Genomic DNA, 23,674 nt, shown 5'->3' on the forward strand with positions numbered 1-23,674 from the left:
TGAGGCCATTTTCATTCGTCAGCTGGTGTGCACTGAATCGTTCAATCACCGGTCTGTACTCCTCCTTCTGGCCAACCTGAGCGTTGTAATCCCCGATGATGATCTTGACATCATGTTTTGGGCAGCGGTCATATTCACTCTCCAACTGCGCGTAGAATTAGTCCTTGTCGTCATCGGTACTTCCGAGGTGTGGGCTATGCACGTTGATAATACTAATGTTGAAGAAACGGCCTTTGATCCTCAACCTGTACATTCTAGGGCTGATTGGCCACCACCCGATCACCCGCTTCTACATCTCTCCCATCACTATAAAAGCTGTTCCCAGCTCATGTGTGCTGCCACAACTCTGGTAGATGGAGTGACCATCTCTGTACGTACGCACCATCGTCCCCTTCCAGCATACCTCCTGCAGCGCTACGATGTTGAACTTGCGGGTCTTCAATTCCTCGGAAAGCACTCGGGTACTTCCTAGAAAGTTGAGAGATCGGCAGTTCCATGTTCCGAGAATCCAATCGTTAGTCCGTTTTCGTTGCCTAGGTCCTAGCCGATTGTTCCGGTCCGTACTTAACGTTATTGCGTTTTTTGCTGTTGTTTTTCAATGGTGCGGGCTTGCAAGGCCAGCGACCAACCCCACTATGTCGCAGGAAGGCCATCGTAGTGCCATTGTTTAGAGTCCCGGGCACTACCAGGACTTGGGAAGGACACTGCGTTACTTAGAACGCTTCTGTTGGTGTCGATCCCAGTAAACTCCCTTCCGAGGAAGGAAGCCCCGCCCCCTGTCAGCATGCGACCAGCAGCTCCACCAGGGTTGGTTACCCGATCTTTCCACTGGTTACTCGCACATCAGTTGGTACCACGAGAAGGTAGGGGTACGGTAGCTGGAAGGCTGAGGTTCACTAGTGGGAACTGTTATGCGCCTTTGGTCAAGTCATTAACCAATAAACAATATCGCACGCTAGCCTGGGGGCTAATGCGGTCTCGATCAACTAGATTAGTTGAGAGAATTCGTTATCGATATTGTTTTCGGCACATTTTGCATGTTGTAGGATAAGTACAACGATACACCGTGCCCCAGTGCTGAGTCGAGAAAATTTCCAGCTCGAAAAGCTCTTCGACCTGATCGGGAATCAAACCCGATATCACAACCGTGTGGGAGAGCTAGCCGACCGACATCGCTAACCACAGAGGCACGGGGACCACATCCAGTCATCAACCAACCCACTGTCGAACTTGTGAACCCCCAATAACTCGAAAAGAATACGGGTACGTCCCAAAAATTTAAGAGACTTGCTGTTCCATGATCCAAGTTTCCAACCGTTAATCCGTTTTCGTTGCCCAGATCTATGCCGATTGTTCCGGTCTGTGCTGACATTACTATCTTGGTGGGTTGACGAAGCTTTTACTCTACAGCTGAAACATGATTAACGCGCTTATGATCGCGTCGCACCATATCAATTTGCTATTGTCGGATGACACCAGTGCTCCGATTAATTTACATCTTTGATTACCTTGAAAGCAAGAAATATATATATGAAAGGTGGGAATAAGCAACATTCCTGTGTATATTTGCGGTGGGAAAAAAGTTGAGAAAAAAGTTGAAAAAGATTTGCTCTTTATTTTTCAGGTTTTTTGAGAAAAACTCGGAAAAAACTCAAATTTTCTCGCTGTATCACCGCTCGGCTTGCAGTCTATTGTAATCATAGGACTCGTGAAGGTGTGAGATAGGCACTTGTGAGGGCCGGAGCTAAGTTCGACGCTCCTTCCACGTTCTCAACTCACTATTTGAATCCCAAGAAGTACTTTGTGCTTGCAAATTAACCGAAATCTGTTAGTCGGATATTCTACTAGAAAACTCCAATGAACTGTGTTTTGGAATATGTTAAATGATGGTATTTAATAGTTCAGGCTTTTTAAAACACTTCGAAGCCACCGTGAAATGTCAAACGTCAAAATAATAGACAAAATACACGCTACTGCAGCCGATGCGTAAACGGATGTAAGTTTTTGTAAGTGGAACTTAAGCTTTTATTCGTGTGAAAAACTGAAATTTGATCTAAGGTAGATTGAAGTGATCAATTAGTAGATCTACTCATTTTTAAAATAAATGTGTGTTGTTGGGGTAAAACCGTCACCCAGTGAGTGGGGTAAGCCCAGCCTGCTTCTAAGTAAGTTGGATGATAAATCGACCTAGAAGCATGAACTCAAGCTCTTCTGTGATTTATGAATGAAACCGAATGTTATTACATATGACGAATGTATACTGACAATGTGATCTTGGCTTCGATGAAACTAATTAATAAATTCAAATGTGATTTGAGGTGCCGTAGGCCGATAGACTTGCCGAGATTCGAATTTTTTCATTGTTTACGCATTATGTTCATCGGAATTTGTTCCGGCAATATCCTCAGAACCAGCTAACTAACAACAACCAAATTCAACAGTAACAAACAGAAATTTAATTTCTCTAAGTTCGCGGTCTCCGAATTCAATTTGGTTTAGTTAATTCGAGGAAGTTCATGGACAAACTTAGGTGCCGGTTTCACCCGCACAGATTGCTAAACGTTGGTTTTATGTTAGTTTCAGATATTCACTGTTCCTTTGTAAAATAACAGTTTGAAAGTACTGACAGTCTGCATACCTTGTTGAAAACAATCTGGTCAATTGTTCTATGAAAAAAATAAAATAAAACAATATTTACCATCAAGTCCTTCTTAAGAATCATTTCCCTTAGGGGGTTGGGCCTACCCCAAGTTCTTCTATTCGAGGTAAACTCGGTAACGTAGATGAAAGTTATACAAAATGAGCTATGAAATTGATTTTAAAATGTGACTGGATGACGCTGGAAGTGCAGTTATAAGATTATACTTGTGCTGGTTGTCTGTGGAGCAAAGGATCAAATGGAAAACACTATTCCTTATATTCAAAATCGTAAATGGAATGGTGCTGTAGTATTTATCTGATAACGTGACGTTTGGAATGAATGTTCATCAATATGAGACAAGAAATGATATGAGATTACTAAACTGCACAAAACCATGTACGCAGAACTAACTATTTTTCAAAGTATTTAGGCTGTTCAAAAACGAGAGGTTAAATTTAGGACGAGATCAGCTTCAAAAGAGGATGTATGAATTCGTTGAAAAATGAAAGACTATTAATACTGCATTAAACAGATCAACACAGTTGCACTTCAAAAGCTTAAACCGGAAAAAATTAAACATTATAGCTATTCAACCATTCCTGTAAATTTTGGTGTCCATAGCCATTATCGCTTTTTCAGAGACTTAAATAAGTTTCCTTGTAAACATGCCTTTTTTTCATTTTGTCGACTAGTATTAAAATTGAGAAGATAACACTTGTCGACAGAAGCGAAGAAAAAGTTGCCCTAGAGCTCAAACCAGTAGCACTAAAAACAAATTTGGTAGTGATGCAGTTTAACTTTAAAAAAATACATCTCTCGCCAAACAAAGGATATGCCAATCTCGGAGACGAGATGGTCTGCAAGCACTGCTGTGTTCACAAATGATTCACTTATTCCAAAAGGAAACTGCAACTATTGCCATTCCCACCGCAGAATCACGACGCCACAGTGTCGATTTGGCATTCCGCTCCGACCAATGTTGGAACTCTAGCATGCAGCTCCAAAGCGAGATGAACATTGAGAGTGTAAGCTTCAATGAGCAATTAATTGACTGTCCCTGCCGCAGGCCCTTTCCTTGCTGTCCCTTTTCATTTTGTTGCAAGCGAGTGAATTTGTTTTTTTCATTGCTGTGATTGGAATTCATATGCGCCAAAGAGCTTTTTTCTTGCTGATTTTCTGCCAATTGAAAGCCGTCTATTATCATCGAAAGAGAGCTTTGCTGTGTTTTCATTGGCTGCATACTGACAGAAATTGTTCGGTTCAAAAGCCCTGAGACCTTCGTCGAATAACAATGAGGGTCACGTCGATGTCTGACCATATAGGCGAAAATTTTATCATTAAAGTGGGCAACGTAAGAAAAGTCAACTCCTGTCGAGAGAGGCCATGCATTTCAAAGTTAGTTCAGATGTGTGCCATTATCATTTCGAAAGGATGTAATCATAAATCTGTCATACACATAGTTCTCCCGAGGGTTTTTATAGCACCAACACATCTTCGTAATATTCGTGTGTTCTACGGGCAAAAATACGTACGACCTTTCTATGGAACAACTTTCTCTATGAATAATAATTTCACAAACTGCCTTTAATAGTATCTTGTATGGACCGTGAACAAAAAATGCATGGTATTTTTACCTTTTATTTAAACTAAAACTAAGCCACATCCGGTCTAGCGTTCAGGCACCGGATGACGCTTACAGAATCTAGTTTCAACACAAACCTAACCCGCATGAATATTGACCGGATGCTATCACTACAGTAATAACAAAAACATAGTTCGTGAGTTTATCATAAACCGCAAAGCGGTTTTAGAAGATGAACAACTGAGTTTTCCCTTACGTATTAAAGAGTATTAAAAAATAGTGAAGATTTTCTATTTTGGGTCGTAGAAACAAGCTAAAAGTGGTTTTGTAGGAAGCACTTGATAGTGGTTAAATGTTGTTCTATATAGGTTCTATCGTGTTTTTGAAAGTTAAACTGGTAATGAAAAGGTACGACGCCATTTTAACCTCATCTGACAGGTTGTTAAATTTGTGCGAGATGGCGCACCGTTTTTGAATTAATGTGATAAGACCGGACGGGGAGCTACGAAGTTTCGTTCTTTCGAGTCAACAGGGATTTGATGAGGCATCACCGTTGTGGCAGAAGGAGGGTTGAAAATTAATTTAATCATAAATTAATTTTGCCTCCTAGTAGCTGAGCGCTAGAAATTCGATTAATGCGATGAAACGTGCCGACAATGTGGTACTTTGTAGCACAGGAGCGCGTGATTTACTGTATCCGTTAATAATAAATTTCTGTATTCCAGCTGTGATGTAATTTTTTAACTGATTTTAAGATTGAAAGTAATCATCATAGCTAGTAAACAGCAAGAACACAGACTGACGCAATCTGTCACAGACTGTAGAATCGATGATTTTTCATAGTCTCATCCCTCATAAGAATGCGTTGCAAAGTGAAAAAGTTACGAACATTGCCCAGTTTTTTTTCGACCCACTAGTTTTTAACAAGTTTCAGTTAATAAAAGAAAAAGTTTCTTCCAGTCGAGTCAGGTTAGGTACTTGTTGTTATCCAATCGATACTGCTTTGCAATAGTTGCAAACTACTCGCCATCTTCTTGACGGATGGAGAAAAAAAGAAGGCAACGCCTACTGCCTGCTGGAGCAAAACTTTGCGCAAGAAGATAATAACAACTCGGCCCTGTTGCAAAGCGACGGCATTTTGCCTTCATAAAACCCTAGGAAGCATCCGCAAACAAACAACCATTCAACTAATGTGCTCCCCGCTGCTGGTTGGGTTTGTTTTTCATTAATTTGGAAGTAGCGGTGGGAAAGTGGTTTTTTGGCGAGTCGAAGAAACCGCTCGCAAAGCATTCAATGGAGACGCACGATGCTTTGCTGAACTGTTAAAACTCTTCCCGCTACCAAGTCACTCGTCAGCATGGGAAGGATATTCATGGAAAGTAAACACATCTGAAGCGTTTCCGGTATTCTTTATCTGCGATGGAGTCACGTTGATGCTCCACATTTTGACCGCAGTGGGAGTTTAGACGGAACTTACAACGGGTTTCATGTTTTCTTCTCGCCTCGGGCCCGATCCGAGCAAATCGTAATCGTGTGGAAAGAAAAAATAACGGCTTTCATTCTCGGGTGCAAAAGCTGGTTCTAAAAATAACAGCTTATGCAGATGAAACGCTTGCTTTGGTCACACTTGAGTAGTTTCCGAATGCACTAGAAAAAAGTTTGACATTAAAGATGCATGATTTTGCTCGTCACACTAGAGCGGACAAAGTTTCATTTGTTCTTCGAGTGCATCTAAAGTTTAACTTTGAACTTTTTATTCTATCTACCTTGTGTTGTGGTTTCTCTTTTTGTGGTGGTTCAACACTCTACATTTATTTGTTCCGCATAAATGGTGGTGTGGCAATTCTGAGCGAGTTTTCCGAAGCTCGCCTTTTAAATACGTAGCATTAGTGTTGATGTAATGGCATTTTCTGGATTGGGTCCATTAACCGTTCTACCTTTTCCTTTTATTCCAGCTTACCTGCGAGTGGTAACAGAGGAGGAAAGTGCTTATTCTGCCCGGAGATCGATTCACCCCATTACCATCGATTGCTGGCCACGGATCCGATCCGCTCGGCGGTGCGTAGCCGCTATGGACGACGATCTGGAGAGAAAGCTATGAGTAGTAGAGGGCCTTCAAGGCCCCACCCAGTAGCAAACGGATCGCTAGTGTTTGCCAGTGTTAGTGACGACAGCAACAAGATGGCAGCAGTAGCAACAGGAGGATTTGCTCGTTTTAATAGCAATCGAATGATATCGCAAAGAGTGGGGCAAGCCATCATCAGTCCACAAAACCCTCGGGCGACCAAGTCCCAGACCAAGACGAAAGCGGAGCACGCAGGAGGAAGAATGAGGCCGACTAGCGCCAAGACGTCGATGACGACGACCAGAATAGTGTCGGGTTTTATGTTCAACTTTCATTTACTACTGTCAATCGTTTTGTTGATCATCCTGTGCGGAGATCTGACACGACTGCGGGCAGGCGATTTTGCTGGAAGTATCGGAGTTTGGGCGGAGGAAACGGGCGCCGCTGCTGGAGCTGGTGAAGAAGCTGCCGGGGACACCGCCACCGTGGAGCCTTTCGGTGAGTGTAATTTTCATTAATAAATATGGTTTTTAACAGTGTTTTGGTGAACAGTGAAACATTTTCTGACTACAGCAATGCGCTACTTTTTCAACAACTTTTTTTTTCTCCCCCAATTTACGTGATCAGCTTCTTCTCGAGCTCATTTTGGTTTTGTCACCTTTGGATGCCCATTATTATGTTCGCAGCTGGTGGAGGGTAATTATTCCCATCCTTCTTCTGCGTCATGTTAATTAGAATTTTAAATTAATGAGCTCTTCATGAACTCATGCCGACACAGCGCAGAGCCTTCCGCTTGTACCAGATTGCTATTAAAATTTTCCACGTCGAATGTAAACTGTGTCACAGAAAGTTTTCATTCAGTTGGTGAAATTGAATCTTTTTCGAATGGAATGAAACATGGCATCTTTGACATCGTTTTGCTATCATTTCAAAAATCCAACCCCTCCAAAACAACAAACAGCTTCATCAACGTCAACAACCCTGCGAACCCTGTTTCGATGCAACTGAACCGAGTGCAAAAAAGTAATTTATCAATGCGGTGCGTTGTTAAATCTCCGGAAATTTTGCGAACGGTTTCTAAGACGTTTTTCTGACGGTCATGAAGTAGGACGATGTTTACGTTATGTATTGTGCTATGTGTGCTCCTCACGGAAGTGGTATCATAACAAAACATATAAAAGAAATATTACCCAATCCCTCTGTTTAGTACTGAGATCACATACGAAATGAGAAACGTTAAAGGCGTTTAAAATTAAATAGGAAGATTAAAAGCTATTTTGATATTTTTTTTGTTAAGCTCAATCTTCGTGCAAATTTAGGAACACTATTTCGACAGGGCAGCTCGTTGAAACCGTCCCACTGGTGACAGGAGGTTTTTCGAAAAGAAAACCATTTTGGTTGGTTCATATTGATGGACCTCTCGGGCACGCAATTCTTGATTTTTAATTGATCTGTTTCTCTTGAGTTGGTCATTAAACTCTCTAAAATTCTTCAAATGCGTTCATGAAATTAGAGGAGCAACGAGTTTACTTTACCATTTAGATCAATTTTCGAAATTGAGCATTGAGAAGTTTAACGCTTGACGCGTGGTCAATATCAAAGCAATGCAAAGTCAGTGGTGTTTTTGTTTGTGATGTGAACAGTTAATATTCGTAGTTTATGGATAGTAAGTGCACCCCCGCACCGGTATATCTGAATTAGCAATACTCAGAGGGAGAGATATGCGAAGAAAGTGTTGTGAGCCAAACGAAAGTGTCAAAATTCGAGCCAAACGAACAAGAAAGGTAACACATTGAAAGGTATTACAATAAGGTTCATGTTTTATTGCTAAAACATGAATTGAGAATGCTCCAAAGTTGCTTCATCACAGTGATTTTTAACTGGTGGTTCACAAACCCTTTGTTTGGTCTACAGAATAATGATGAAAGTATATAAAATTAAACATAAACATAAAATTTAACACCTTCACGGATTTTGTTATGTACGTTTTTATTCCCCAGGACTTCCACCGTCACCATCAGTTATACGAACAGAATAAAAAAGTTAGTGAACATTGCGCTTTGAGAAGAGATCTGGCACCTCTGATATGTGATACCTAGTTGCCAAATCAGCGGTTTTTTTCATCGCTTATCTCTCCCTCTGAGGATCTCTAATCTGAATGGCTTTCACTAAATTTGTCTGAATTTTGCTAGGATTTCCTATGCTTTTTAAGGATTTCCTTTGTTGGTAATGATTGTAGTTCATTGCATGAAAACAACAGTATATAATTCTTGAAATAAACTGGAGATATCCAGTAAAAACTGGAGGGTTGGCAACGCTGGTTGGCGGCTTCGTAATTTCTTTGGTCTACGAATCCCAATGCCTTAAATTTTTTCTTGCTTTGCAACTGCTCAATCGTAAAATGATACAATGAACAAAACAAACGTTGAAGGGGTGGCTCATAAATTACAAAACGCTCAAGGAGAAGAGAGGGAATGTGAAGCTATCTAATTTTCCATGAGTTTGGTATATAATTAGCCGATATCGCCACTCTACAGGCAGTGGCAACAATTAAACAACTGAGTAGTATACACTACACACATACACACACATACATACACAAAATCCGCCGAATCTCGGCATTATTTGTGCCGAGATTTGGACAGCCGAGTGCTCGGCAACCATCTCGACTGAATCTATTTAACCGAGAAATGAAGTACTGGTAAAGCTAAGTAATTGTCTAGAGGGGGTTTGACTTTGTGACGAAATGCTACGAGGGGGGAGGGGAGGAGGTCAAATAACATTTAAAAAAGCTACGTCATTCATGGATGTTCCCTTATGAGAATGACAGCTGTGTTGCCGAAACTCGGCAACGAGCAAAATTCGTATCGAGATATCAGTAATGTTTTTGCTGACCTCGGCATCAACAGTGTTTAACATTAAATTCGCTAAAAAATTAAAACGCGATTCATCATTTTTTTTTGGCGAAATCTAGGCAAACAATCTGACGACTTTCGGCAACCGGCTTTTTCTGCTGAAATATCGATTGAACCAAAATTGCCGAGTGAACTCGGATGTTTTTTAGTTGAGCTCTAGATTCCGTTTTAACCCTTTATAAGGCAGTGGCAACTATATTGCCACCAACAAAATACATATTTTTCGCTGCACAAAGAATATGGTTTTCAAATTTCTTAACCAAAGACTTCTAAAGGTGTCTTAGAACACCTTAGTTTTTTTCTAGAACTGCTAGAAGTGTGCAATATTCATTTTGGCTTCATTTTTATGTAAACAAACCAAGATTTTAGAACGTCGTTCGGAAATTTCTTCTTAACCTGGTAAAAATGCAACAAACCGGTAAGTTTTCCACCAGAAACATTCTATTTAGGACCTACTGTGTTACATTATGCAGTTGTTTTGTTAAAATACATGGTGTATATGACGACAAACTTCAAATTTCTTCCTAAAATTTTGTTCAGAATACCACTTGAGTAATTCTTTACTTTGATCTTTACCATGCAAGATAAATGAAGTCCTACTGTTACAATCTAATTACTATGATGTTTCATTTTTTATTATTTCAAAAAAGGAAGCTTACAATGCAGCTGCGAAAAAATTGTTTCCATCGTTTTGGGGGTTAACGGCCAGTGGTATGTATATTGCCACCAGCGTTTGTACGGTTAACGGGCAGTGGCAACTATATTGTCACCAATGTTTTTGGGGTTAACGTGCAGTGGCAACTAAATTGCCACCTATTTTTTCAATTGATTCAATAGTGAATTGTTTAACAAAGGTACAGATGTGTTGTTCCTCCTGTAAGGAATACGTTTTACTTAAGTTTATATCAATTCCTTGCGTAGTTTCCACGGTCTTACAAAGGGTTAAGTGTGTAAAATATTTGTAATGATATCATTTTTACATAAACCCTTTTCAAAAATTAGTTGTGATGGTGTCATATGTGCAAATGTTGCGGTCTTAAGGTAAAACTCCATATCATTGAAACAATTATTGGATTTCTTTTCTTTTCTCTCTCTTCGAATTGTCGGATTCACATACACGTAATAACGCGGTAAAATTAGAGACCATAGTATAGAGAGACGACAAAGTGCTTACCGCTACGGTCAGTGTCGAATCAAAACGGGAAGCAAGCAAAAACAAGCACCGCTTTGATGTGACACGCACCACAACGGTGAGCGTCCCTTCGTCTCTATACTACAGTCTCTAAATTTTGCTGCATCTTTCAAAGTTTGCGAGTAATTCCGAGCAGCACATTTTTCCGCGCACCCCTTTTGGAAAAACATTTTTCAACGGTAAATGTTACCAAAACGTAGCTATTTTTTATGCTATAGCTTTCGCATACAATGGCCTACTATGATTGTACAGAAATAAGCTATGTCCAAATGAAACCCGCTCTTGGAAATAAAATTTTTAGGATGAGTGCCCGAAATTACCCACAGGCAGAGTAGTATGCATATTTTTTTGTCCCGCTCCGCGAACAAAGAATTGCAATATTTTTCCCTCCGTTAATGACCAATTCACATACAAGCACCAGTACCAAGTTAACAAGTCTATGAAAATTAGAATTTTCATAATGTATCTTAAATGTTATTATATCTACACACTTAAAAAATTTCGCCGAATCTCGGCATTGTTTGTGCCGAGATTTGGACAGCCGAGTGCTCGGCAACCATCTCGGCTGAATCTCTTTTGCCGAGAATCTCGGAAAACCAATATTTGACAGATGTCATTTTATGCCGAGAATCGCGGTACACAGTTGACTGTGCTCTCGGCAAATCCAGCCGAGAAGCGGCAAACCAGTCTAACGACCTTTCGGTTATATAAGCTGAATGTTCGGCACAGTAAAGAGCCGTTTTTTCAGTGGAATCCAATCGCAGAAAATAGTTTTGCTGTGAATCAGGTAGTTTTCTTTCAAAAGATAAATTATAAGCTCGATAAGTTTTAGTAAGTAAAGAAATTTATTCATACTAAATCTTGAATACTTATCTTTATCTTGCTCGCCAGTAGGGCATTGAGCTAAACATCTAATCTAAAATTACGTCTAATGCCTATCCCTAAAACAAATAAAATATTGTATTCACACGATTTGAAACTACACTTTTTAAGTTCCAGCCACTTCCCCCTAAACTGTACTACATTTTTTTCTGCTACCGGATTGTAAACACTTGTAATTTGCACAAATTTCAGCCAAACTTGTATCCGATTCCTGTTTGCTCACCCGTAACACGCATAAATTTGCACTAAGAAAAATGGCGGCAACTCGTTCATGAGAATGACAGCTGTATTGCCGAAACACGGCAACGAGTAAAATTTGTGCCGAGATACCAGTAATGTTTTTGCTGACCTCGGCATCAACAATGTTTAACGATAAATTCGGCAAAAAATAGAGACGAGATTCGTCAAGCTTAGTTTTTTGGACGAAGTCTCGGCAAAATGATCTGACAACTGTCGGCAACCGGCATTTTTTTGCTGAAATACCGGTTGAATCCAAAGTTGCCGAGTGAACTCGGATGTTTTTTTGCCGAGCTCGAGATCCAGTTTTAAGTGTGTATTAAAAAATAATTTTCCCAACACTGATGCAAAACATGGATGTTTGTGGAGAAGAAAAGTTCTGAACACCATCGCCGACAAGCTTTTTCACCAGAGGTTCGATTTAAGTTTTTAGTATAATTGCCTCAAAAAGTATAGGTTTTATCTTCAACTCTCCTTCTAACAAAAAAAGTCACTATTATAATAAAACTGGTGTGAGTAACGTATGAAAGTTCTCTACAGAGAATTGTAATTAGGCGATATTGTTAGAATGAACAGAGACTTGGTATAGTAGAGCAGTAAGCTTGAAACGGAAAGGTAAAAAAAACTTACACACAAGCACGGATATGAATGATAAGCGTATCACTTACTTCAATAGTAATACTGCCAATAACACAGTGCAACAATTTTTTTGCCTTGGCTTCTATGTATGATTTTTTGATGAAGTTTGATGCGAAAATAAATTTCCTGGAGTTTGAACATATTTCAACCTTAGGGGCAACAATGGCGCCATTTTGATTTTTTGAGAAACTGGAAATTTTTGATGGTTTTTCGACGCCATTTTGTTTTAAGACCAAATATAAAAATTCTAACGGTTTGTCCAGGTATCAGCATCTTTTTACCCATCTTTAAAAAAAAACAGATCTTAAATCGGACAAAAACTGAGCGCAAAACGGTGATTCTACGAAACCGGTTTTGGCATAGTTTTAGTATATTTCACAAAGCAAAATAATTTCGATTATTTCTGAGTATGAATGGTAATTCGCTGATATCCTAAACTGGTAATCAAATTATATCTTATTTTGAGTGAAAAAGTCTCAGAAATCGAATGGTAGGTGTCTGATCAACGTTAAATGTAAAATTATTTTGCTTTGTGAAATATAATAGAACTATGCCAAACCCGGTTTCGTAGAATCACCGTTTTGAGCTCAGTTTTTGTCCGATTTAAGATCTGGTTTTTTTTCAAAAGATGGGTAAAAAGATGCTAAAATGTGGACAAACTGTTAGAATTTTGATATTTGGCCTCAAAACAAAATGGCGTCGAAAAAACCACAAAAATTACCGGTTTCTCAAAAATTCAAAAAGCGCCATTGTTGCCCCTTAAGTTGAAATATGTTCAAACTCGGGGGAATTTAGTTTTGCGTAAAGATACACAAAAAAAATGTATACAGAAGCCAAGGCAGAAAAAAAGTCAATTTTTGTTGCACTGTGTAATATGAAGTGCGGAGTACAATAGATCTAAGCTCTGGTCGCAGTGATGAGTCCACACAGAAAAGAGGCGATCTTTGGTAAACGAATAGTAATACAAGCAACCGGTAGCATCATTGAAGCCAGCCTCATTTTGTAACCGCTTCCAGTTTCATCTTAAGCAATCTTAGAAAATTGCGGTCTGCAGCAAAGTTGTTCAGAAGTACAAGGGCTTCTGGTTGGTGGACATTTCCCAAGTAACATGATTGCATGTATCAAGTTTTTTTGGGGCTTGTGTTGGTTGTATCTAGCACAAAGAAACTTTGATATAACCTATTTTGTTACTAGGGCTAATACGTGGCTCTAGTGTGAACGCAGTTTTTGGTATTTTGACCCTAGCTTATTTTACGGCTGCGACTTCCTAGAAAGTTGCGATTTCCAGCAAATTTGTTCGAGCAATTTGTTGCTGGATGTTGCAACTTTTTAATAAGTTGGATTTTCGAGATAAATTTAGTTCAAAATCGAAACCACACGGGCGTAGTAGTGGTCTTATTTTCAACCAGACTATCCATAAACCAAAAGTCTATGTCCTTCTGAACGAGTTTCCTGAAAACCGTATCTTATCCACCGCGGTGTGAATCCTCACAGGAGTGATTCACCACTATCGTTTTTCGCAGCTTAGAAGAAGTTTGGTGAAAAATTGTTAAACGCAGCGCTCATGCTGGGCAAGGAGAGAGCGGTGAATATGCACTCTGCTCTTCGCATATATTGGGGAGAATGACAAGCCTGCTGGTTACGAGATGAATTATGTTCAATATACCTAAAATTATATGCATTCACGCGCAGCGTTGCGGTCGAAATCAAAATTTGCTCTAATTAAAAACCCTTGACCTCCTGAACTAGTTTGCTGAAGATCGCAATTCTCTGGGTCATCGGAATCACGGGATACAGTAACACAAATCTACCCATTTTACGTGTTGAGTCATTCCATGCTACTTCGCACATCGATCCTGTTCGACCATTTCCGATTTCGCTGAAATATTTCACAGTTGTTCCTTTTTGATAAAGAAGTATTTTTATGATATCAGTCGTTAATGTAGACCCGTGACTGCTGTTCCAAAAGGGCCTATCCAAAGTGGTGACTAGTCAGCCTATATACCAGAGAGACGCCAAGACACTCACCGTTAAGGCAACTGTCAACATCAAAACGGGCGAGCTGTATAATTTTGCATTGCCGTTATCCGTTTTGATGTTGACAGCTGCCTTAACGGTGAGTGTCTCTGCGTCTCTCTGGTATATAGGCTCCCTAGTGGTGACTGATGGATAAATAATTCTATATCAGAAAAACGGCTTGTTTGATTGAAATGGTGTCGATAAGATGATGATATGTCTACTATCTGTCAAAACCTTGTTCTCCGGTGAGTTACGCCTATTCAATTTCAGCAGGGCCAGTATTGAATGTTCGATTATGGTACAAAAACAGCGCGTTGGATTTGTATCATGCTCTTAGTGATAAATTTTCAACATTGTCATATGTAGCTTCGAAAAAACTCTCAAAAAAAAGTTCAGAGTAAAAATTTCAAAATACTTAAACTTTCACAAATTTTGTTTTGTTTTTCATTTTACCATAACCAAATTTTACTTCATTTACTTTGTGATCTCTTGATGCAATTACGAGGCGACTGGGAGCACCAAAATTCACAGGAACAGGAATACCTCATTTGCTCAATCTTTCTTTTTTACCAGTTTGAGCTCTCTCTAGGGCAGTCTTGACGTAGAACCACGTCTCTAAGGGAGTTCCGCTATATAGGGGTGTAAAATAAAAATCTACAAGCGGAACAGCGGAAAAATATGCCCAATTTCAAATGCTTGTGATCTTGTTAGTTTTCAACGCATTTCTTTCGTTTTTGCAACAACTAGCTGGAAAATCATCTACATATCCGCCAGATTGCCGAAAAATATAATTTGATTATGCGAACTATTATACTAATTACAATTGCCAAGCCTTGTTCAAACGGAAATTTCGACCTCGCTTATTGCTAGCTTTCCCTAACACTGTCGACAATATATTATTCATAGTTAACCGAGAACACACTTTCCAGGCTATATAAGAGCCTGCTTTTGCTCAAACTAATCATTTGACTAGTGGATGGTAGTAGCAGCGATTAGCAACAGCGCTAGCGGTAGCAGCAGACTTGTCGAGTCTACTTTTGGCTCAAGCAAATCGCTATCAATCGTCAGATGGTGGAACACAGATGGTTCCTTCCTTCGGTGAAATTTTAACAAGACGAGCATTCTGAATCTTGGCAATTGAAATCTTTCAGCCGTCTAATTTCTAGTGTGCAAACAGCTTACCACTGTTTTGTGTCTGTTCAGAGATGTCGTATTTATATATGAAAATTTGAATTCGGTAGTACTTCAACTCAAATTTTGAAAATGGTTCACTACACTTCATTCAACATTTTGGATCGCCTTTACAAACACAGTAAATTCACATTCGAACTCCTACATCTTGTCTGGCAGCAACACGCAATTGTGTAATCAAGTGTTGCGTAACACAGAGAGCGCTGCATCTTTTTGCTATCTGCTTCCATGCGACAGCCACAACAAGAGTTGCCATTTTTTCAGATTTTTTTCTTCAATCGCGGCTTTTTTCCTTTTTCAAATCACAGAGGCTGTGATCACATATTTCAGGAAATCTCTCCCACGGATGCCGGAAATAACAAATTACCTAATTTTTCTACAGGTTAGGCTTATTTACCCGAAGGCACGATTATCTGGAGACTCGATTAATGATCCGGAGAAAATTTATTTCATTTCTAACTTTCATTATAATGCCTCTTCCTGCTGATCAGTCGAAGAGAAAATATTGTTTCAATACAACCTGAACACAACTAGGTTGAGGAACAAGTTGGCTGTTTCAATGCAATTTCAAAAGCTAAATTGTTAGTTTAGTCGAGAAAAGAAGAGCGAAATAAGATTTAGTGTTAATACAAAGTCGATGATAAAACATTTGTAGAATGATTCATTAACAAATTATCAAACTGTATTTTATTCAATCTCGTTTTGTTTTTAAACAAATTTTCATATCCCAGATACAAACCTGCGAATCAAAATAAAAATTTGAAAAAAAGGTCAAGTAAGAGCATCGAAATTAATTTTTTTAAAATGAATTGCTTTATTCCCAGAGTCCACCTGGGAATATCAGGCATCTCTTTCTTGCATCATAACTCACTCTCTATTCCCGCGTAGGTTGGCACTGATCCAGTGGATTAAAAAAAATTCGCTGTTAGATTCGACCGGCACTCTGAATAAACGTTTAAAAAAAGTAAAATTGGTAAAAACAGCATACTCTTTTGAAAATCCGCGTATCAAACAAACTTTTACTTTACAAACATATTTCACATAAATTGAAGTTACTTTGAAACTGTTTTTTTTTTATTCAGAACTTTTCCGGATCGTTTCGTCCATACTTATTTCTAGTTTAAGATTTTATTTAATGGCTGTTTCGGCAATCATAGAGTTGGTAAGTTAATTGTACACTTCTCCCTGAAACGTGAAGAAGGAAAGAGCGTTTTTTAATTTGTTCATCACAGTGGAAGATCGGCTCATTTAGCGGCAGGATATTTTACGGGTTAACTCATCCTAATTGTTGAAGGTGCCTTCAACACTTTGCCCGGGAAATTTTTGTCCATTGCGCGAAGCCGTCAGCCAACCAGCAAGCCAACGATGGCACAGTAGCGGTCACTCGTAAAATTTTATTACCGAAAACCCTTTCGTATCGCTACGTGGTTCGTGTTTCGTGTACTAGTGTAAAAAAAAGTTAAGGTTGTTCGACTGTTATCTAAAAGCTAGTAGGAAAACTTTTTTCCTGGCGTTTTTTTGCAGAATTTCTGTAAGAGAAGGGTTTATCAGACTAACCGGTTATTGATATTTTTTGCTGTTATACCTTCACGCACGTCTTGAATGCGGTGAACACGGTAACGACATTTTTTTAGATTTGATATAGCTGCTAATAAATTGTCAGCGGGTCACGACACAATTTCGTTGACGATTGACGTTGGGTTGCCAGAGAGACATCATATTTATACTATGAAAAAATGAAATGCACACACTGTCATGTTATCGTTGCTGTGTTTACGCTCACGGAATTCCCAAAAATGGCTGTTCGATTTTGCACCAAAAATTCTCAGCAACTGTGGCTAAAGCCAAATATTAAACATAAGCGGATAAAAGCCCCCATATTCCGTATCGATGGGACGCATATTAAGTGAAACTCGGCATGGGATCCAACGCAATTCTGGCGCACCATTACGGCACCAGTCCCTGCTAGATGTTTGAATATTTGATGAGTTGCCGTTTCTTCGGCACCCGCAAATCCCAGCTGCAAATAACACCGCTGTTGAGCTTTCGCAAGCAGGAGATAAAATCAACACATTACGGTAATATTTTGGGTCTAGGGAAGGCGACATAACCAAAAATACAGAGACAAAAAATTGTTACAGAACTGGCAACGCAGACACTGAAGCTAGTTTTATAGATTTGTTTACATTACTTTACTTTCTTTTTTTCGAGATACCTAAAGTAGGCGTGGGAAAGAATGACGATAGCGAAAACTTTTGTTTGGTGCTTGTTGTTGCTGATTTATGTTTTACAGAAGTTATATATGTGATTTATTCTCTTCGGGTACTGAGAAATTTATTGATTTTATTTTAACATCCGAGCAAAATCCCGTTGTATTACCATAATAGTAAATCTCACTGTGAGTGGGATTTAATCGCAGTATATTTCAATTAACAGCGAACAGAAATATAATAACGTTTGTTGGCGAGGGATGAAAATTTACATAATAATTCATAGTAATGGCGGACCCTCTCTGAACAATCCCGCAGCTGTTGTTAAATGTAACACCACACTGGATTTTCACGCGATTCGTTGTTAAATTATTTAACAAGCTATTTTCGTATTTCTCATCAGAGCTACAAAACAAACGAAACAATGAAAAATAAATACAAAATTGGGGCGCCCTCCCGCATCTCCCATCAAGCAGTAATCGTGAATAAAAAAATGCAACACGTGGGTAGGGATATCACAAAAACATTGCGTGTCGGTCGGATCCCGCTCATGACGGGTTCTCTGCTATTTTGAAGTGAAATATTTCCCCTTACAACAGTTCCAGTTTTTCATCGACATCGCTCGATGACCAGTTCGATACTGCTCTGCCACTCATTGCCATTTCAGAGGAAATTCCTGTTTTTCTGAGAATATGAAACTGGGACTGCGAAAGCAATTACGATAATCACTTATTTCAATTGTTGCGATAAAAATAAAGTAAAAGCATAATGGAAACATAGAGGGAACACCAGCCGTATTGTAATGTTGTCAATAATTACTTATGTTTTCCTAAATTATTAACCCCACCTTGTTTATTGATTTATTATGATGTTCTGTCAGATCAAGACTGACTGTTGCTAGACAATAATGGATTTGTTATAGGGTAATCGCTCCATTATTCATCTCAGCAGCTAGGTGCACCTATATTCACCATATTTCTCTCATTTGTTCATTTTACCGTCAAATTTCTACGAATTTTGACACAATCTACTTGCTTCTCGATTTTGTCAAGTGGTTAAAATTGTAACGTTGAAAATATGGTAAAATTTGACGATAAATTGATCAAAAAGGCGTGATGAGCTGAATATAAGTACTGAGATGAATATAGGAGCGATTACCCTATTAAACTGTTATGGATAAGTACGAATCAATTTCCATAATGAAATTTGGTAAGGTTGACATTTTTTATCCGATTTCGATAGTTTTAGCACCAAAAGATTCAGTAGCTTCTTTACTTTGAATACAATGTCAGTGGTGCCCAGAAAGAATTTTTTCATTGCCAGAAATCCGTTTTTTTTTTCGAATTTATGTTCCGAAATTTAGAATTTTCATGAATATTTGATACTATTATTGATCGCACCCGAACGAGGTGCGCAGGAATTCGTGTGGTATTTAATCCCAGGCTGCCGTCAGGTTTCGCTTCAGAACTTCAACATCTTTATGTTATTTTAAGGCAGGGGGCAGGCCTCTGTACTCCAGACGGCGAAGTCCATGGAGTTCAGGTCTGATGAACTTCACACGCACTGACGAAACTACTCATGCAACATCAATCAAAGTAACCCATTAGTCAAAAGAAAAAAATTGACATCGTGGGGATGCTGGATACACCCGTTCCGGCATCTACAACATCTTGGCACTATTGGATAACAATCAGAGCATCGGTAGAAAGCCCGATTCCGGACAGTCGAGACCCTGAGCGAAAAGAAGCTCCAAAGGATGCTGAAAAAAAAAAGACCGAGGGAAAAGTGGCTACTGAGCTCAGAATTGCCAAAAAGTGCTTCTAAAGGCCAGAAAAGGCCAAAATAGAAAATCTTTCCAAATTGAACTCAGAATCATCAAAAAGCGCTTCTAAAGACCAGAAAAGGCCTATATAAAAAATGATTCCAAATTGAGCTCAAAATCGTCGAAATGTGTTTCTAATGGCCAAAAAAGGCCAAATAAAAAATGAACCCAAATTGAGCTCAAAATCGTCAGAAAAAGCTTCTAAAGGCAAGAAAAAGGCCAAAATAGAAAATGATCGCAAATTGAGCTCAGAATAGCCGAAAAGTGTTTCGAGAGGCAAGAAAAGGCCAAAATAGAAAATGATCGCAAATTGAGCTTAGAATCGTTAGAATCGCCGAAAAGTGCTTCTAAAGGCAAGAAAAGGCCAAAATAGAAAATGATCGCAAATTGAGCTCAGAATCGCCGAAAAGTGCTTCTAAAGGCAAGAAAATGCCAAAATAAAAAATGATCGCAAATTGAGCTCAAAATCGTCAGAAAAAGCTTCTAAAGGCAAGAAAAAGGCCAAAATAGAAAATGATCGCAAATTGAGCTCAGAATCGCCGAAAAGTGCTTCTAAAGGCAAGAAAAGGCCAAAATAGAAAATGATCGCAAATTTAGCTCAGAATCGCCGAAAAGTAAAGGCAAGAATCGCCGAAAAGTGCTTATAAAGGCAAGAAAAGGTCAAAATAGAAAATAATCGCAAATTGAGCTCAGAATCGCCGAAAAGTGCTTCTAAAGGCAAGAAAAGGCCAAAATAGAAAATGATCGCAAATTTAGCTCAGAATCGCCGAAAAGTAAAGGCAAGAAAAGGCCAAAATAGAAAATGATCGCAAATTGAGCTCAAAATCGCCGAAAAGTGCTTCTAAAGGCAAGAAAAGGCCAAAATAAAAAATGATCGCAAATTGAGCTCAGAATTGCCGAAAAGTGCTTCTAAAGACCAGAAAAGGCCAAAATAGAAAATGATCCCGAATTGAGCTCAAAATCGCCGAAAAGTGCTTCTAAAGGCAATAAAAGGCCAAAATAGAAAATGATCGCAAATCGAGCTCAGAATTGCGGAAAAGTGCTTCTAAAGGCCAGAAAAGTCCAAAATAGAAAATGATCCCAAATTGAGCTCAGAATCGCCGAAAAGTGCTTCTAAAGGCAAGAAAAGGCCCAAATAAAAAATGACAGCAAATTGAGCTCAGAATCACCGAAATGTGCTTCTAAAGGCAAGAAAAGGCCAAAATAAAAAATGACAGCAAATTGAGCTCAGAATTGCCGAAAGGTGCTTCTAAAGGCCAGAAAGGGTCAAAATAGAAAATGTTTCCGAATTGAGCTCAGAATTGCTAAACAGTGCTTCTAAAGGCCAAAATTGAAAATGATCCCAAATTGAGCTTAGAATCATCAAAAAGTGCTTCTAAAGACCAGAAAAAGCCAATATAAAAAATGATTCCAAATTGAGCTCAAAATCGTCGAAATGTGCTTCTAAAGGCCAAAAAAGGCCAAAATAAAAGATGATCCAAAAATGAGCTCAGAATCGTCGAATGGTGCTTCTAAAGGCCAGAAAAAGCCAAAATAGAAAATGATTCCAAATTGAGCTTAGAATCATCAAAAAGTGTTCTAAAGACCAGTAAAGGCCTAAATAAAAAATGTTTTCAAATTGAGCTCGAAATCGTCGAAATGTGCTTCTAATGACCAGAAAAGGCCAAATAAAAAACGATCCCAAATTGAGCTCAAATTCGGCAAAAGGTGCTTCTAAAGGCCAGAAAAGGCCAAAACAAAAAATGGTCTTAAATTAAACTCAGAATCGTCGAAAAGTGTTTCTAAAGACTAGAAAAGGCCAAAATAATAAATGTTTTCAAATTGAACTCGGAATCGTCAAAAAATGCTTCTAAAGCCAAAACAGAAAATGATCCCGAAATGAGCTCAGAATCGTTGAAAAGTGCTTCTAAAGGCCAGAAAAGGCCAAAATAGAAAATGTTCATAAATTGGGCTTAGAATGGTCAAAAAGTGCTTCTTATTGTCAGAAATGGCCAAAAAGAAAATGATCCCAAATTGAAATCAGAATCACCGAAAATTGCTTCTAGAGGCCAAGAAAGGCCTAAATAAAAAATGATCTCCAATTGAGCTCAGAATCGTCAAAAAATGCTTCTAAGGACCAAAACAGAAAAGATCCCGAAATGAGCTCAGAATCGCCAAAAAGTGCTTATAGAGAACAGAAAAGGCCGATATGAAAAATGAATAGTTGAAGAGGCTGTATATAAGACACAACTGCAATGTTGACGTAGAATTACGATAGTCTGTCTTATGTCAATGCATTTCTTGCAGTAGGTATGGGAATACGATCAATATTTTCTAATGTTGGCTCCGTTGAAAGATGAAAAGAAATTGTGTTAAACAATGTGAAGTTCTAATGCTGGTGTGCCTCACTATCTGCCAGCTGTTATAAAATGTTTAGTAGTTGATGAAGTTTTGGAAATGATAAGAAAGGCTGCCGAGATAACAATAGAACGCGAATCATCCCACAAGTCTTGCAAGTCTGCATCTGCAACGACGAGAAATCAAGTTGTTCTCGTGTTGGGCGGAAGCAGATACCAAGAGTGCAACTGTTGCGTGTTGCATATTGCCGATGTGCGACTAGGGGAAATTTCTGTTCTGTGCTAGCGTTGACTGGTGACAGAGTGTGAAGTATGAAGTTTAATAGCTATAATCGTACAGTACCAACGATTTATGGTGAACTTCACACTACTGCGCATTTACAACGGCTTCTAATCACAGTTGCAGTTTATTGAAAAACAATGATTATGCTCTTTCAAATAAGTGTAGTAAGCTTGAAAAAGGCTGATTAATGCAATTGCAAATTTCAGTCAAGTATCGCATGAATGCGTCATGGCCAAATCGTGTACGATATCCGCACTGACATTATAAAATAGGCCCCGCCTTTGTTTCATGTTCTCTCATTTCCTTACTAGCGTCAAAATTTTATTCCGTATGTAGGAATATTAATGTACGAAAAATAAATCTTACTTCATTCTTCTTCTAAATAGCTTCGCCCTTATTTCAAGTTCCCAGAGTTCGTCCCAGTGTCGCAATAAAAATGTACGGAAAATGATTTCTTGTTTGTATCCTGCGAAGCCGAGCTGATAGAGCTCAATATATCGTGTCGTGTTGCGACTTGAGAGAGACAATGTTCCCGTTCTCGTGTCCGATGAGAGCAAACACCATTGCCATTGTGTTTCATAACAGTAACAACGCCGAAAAGTTTGCTCAATTCATCGTCAATTCGGATTACCACCAACGCGCCCAGCGCGACCAGCCAGAAATTGAGACCCGGTTTTTTTCTTTTTTCGCCACGATCTGCACCCAACGTCCGTATGGTATCGGTACAGTCTTGGAATGAATTATACATATAGCACAACCACAAAGAGGGCATTCCCTGTTAACTGGGTAATATATTCTGTCGACCGTGTTAGGGAAAGCAAGCATTAAGCGACCAATCAGAGGTCGGAGTCTGTGTTTCAATAAGGATTAACAATTTTTAATAGTACAATAGCTCAAGAAATCAAATTACATTTTTTTGCGTTTAAGCGGGTGCATAGATGATTTTCCAATCGATTGCTGTAAGAACAGAGAATGCCGGTGGAAACTGACTGAGTTTTAAAAATATGAAAGTGGACAATTTTCGGTTTGTAAATTGGACCCCTGTATATGCTGCCGAAAGACGTAATTTGTCGTCAAAATGGCCTAACTAGAAATAAATCCAAATTGAGCTCCATATTTTCAGGCAGACGGAACTGTATATTTCTATGTTTAGAGTTTATTAATTGTATTTGTATATTTTTTTATTGAAGTTACTAGATTTGACTCTCGATTGCTGACTAATTTGATTTGCGATTTGATTTCAAATAATCTAAATTATTGATCTTTTACTCATCCCATCTTGTTTCTGTTAAAAAGTGGAATGTTTGCTATTGATTAAACATCATATGGAACCTATGGTGGTTATTGGAAAATCTCGAATAACATATTATTCTGAAAATTTGTGTCCTAATGCTCCCCTTTTTTACAAAACATAATTTGTTCCCTTTGTAGCCTTTTCAGAAAATTACTCTGAGTGGCCAACCTAAAATTGCCGGTGTTGAATGTCGACCTTTCGTATAACTCATGGGTAAAACTATTTTCAATTTCTAATCGCTCGCGGCTATCGGTCCGAAGTTAGTTTCAATATGTAACCAAACAAGTACAATAAAATTAACGTGTTTAACTTCGAGCAATTTACATACTTTGAATTATCGAATAACCTTTTCATTTCCTCAAAACT

The 23,674-nt window shown here is 38.8% G+C and overlaps 1 protein-coding gene across 10 annotated transcripts in view; it reads left to right on the top strand.

The window, feature by feature from the left end:
• LOC129725225 (uncharacterized) overlaps nt 1–23,674 on the top strand; it is a 189,962-nt gene that overhangs the window by 21,799 nt on the left and 144,489 nt on the right. For all 10 annotated transcript variants that reach the window (XM_055680789.1, XM_055680798.1, XM_055680782.1 and 7 more), the window contains one exon: nt 6,179–6,786. In XM_055680789.1, coding sequence (XP_055536764.1) covers nt 6,321–6,786 — 466 coding nt within the window. In that variant the 5' untranslated portion in view covers nt 6,179–6,320. The remainder of the gene's footprint in view (nt 1–6,178; nt 6,787–23,674) is intronic.

Source organism: Wyeomyia smithii, chromosome 1 (genome assembly GCF_029784165.1).
Source record: "Wyeomyia smithii strain HCP4-BCI-WySm-NY-G18 chromosome 1, ASM2978416v1, whole genome shotgun sequence".
Taxonomy (NCBI): domain Eukaryota; kingdom Metazoa; phylum Arthropoda; class Insecta; order Diptera; family Culicidae; genus Wyeomyia; species Wyeomyia smithii.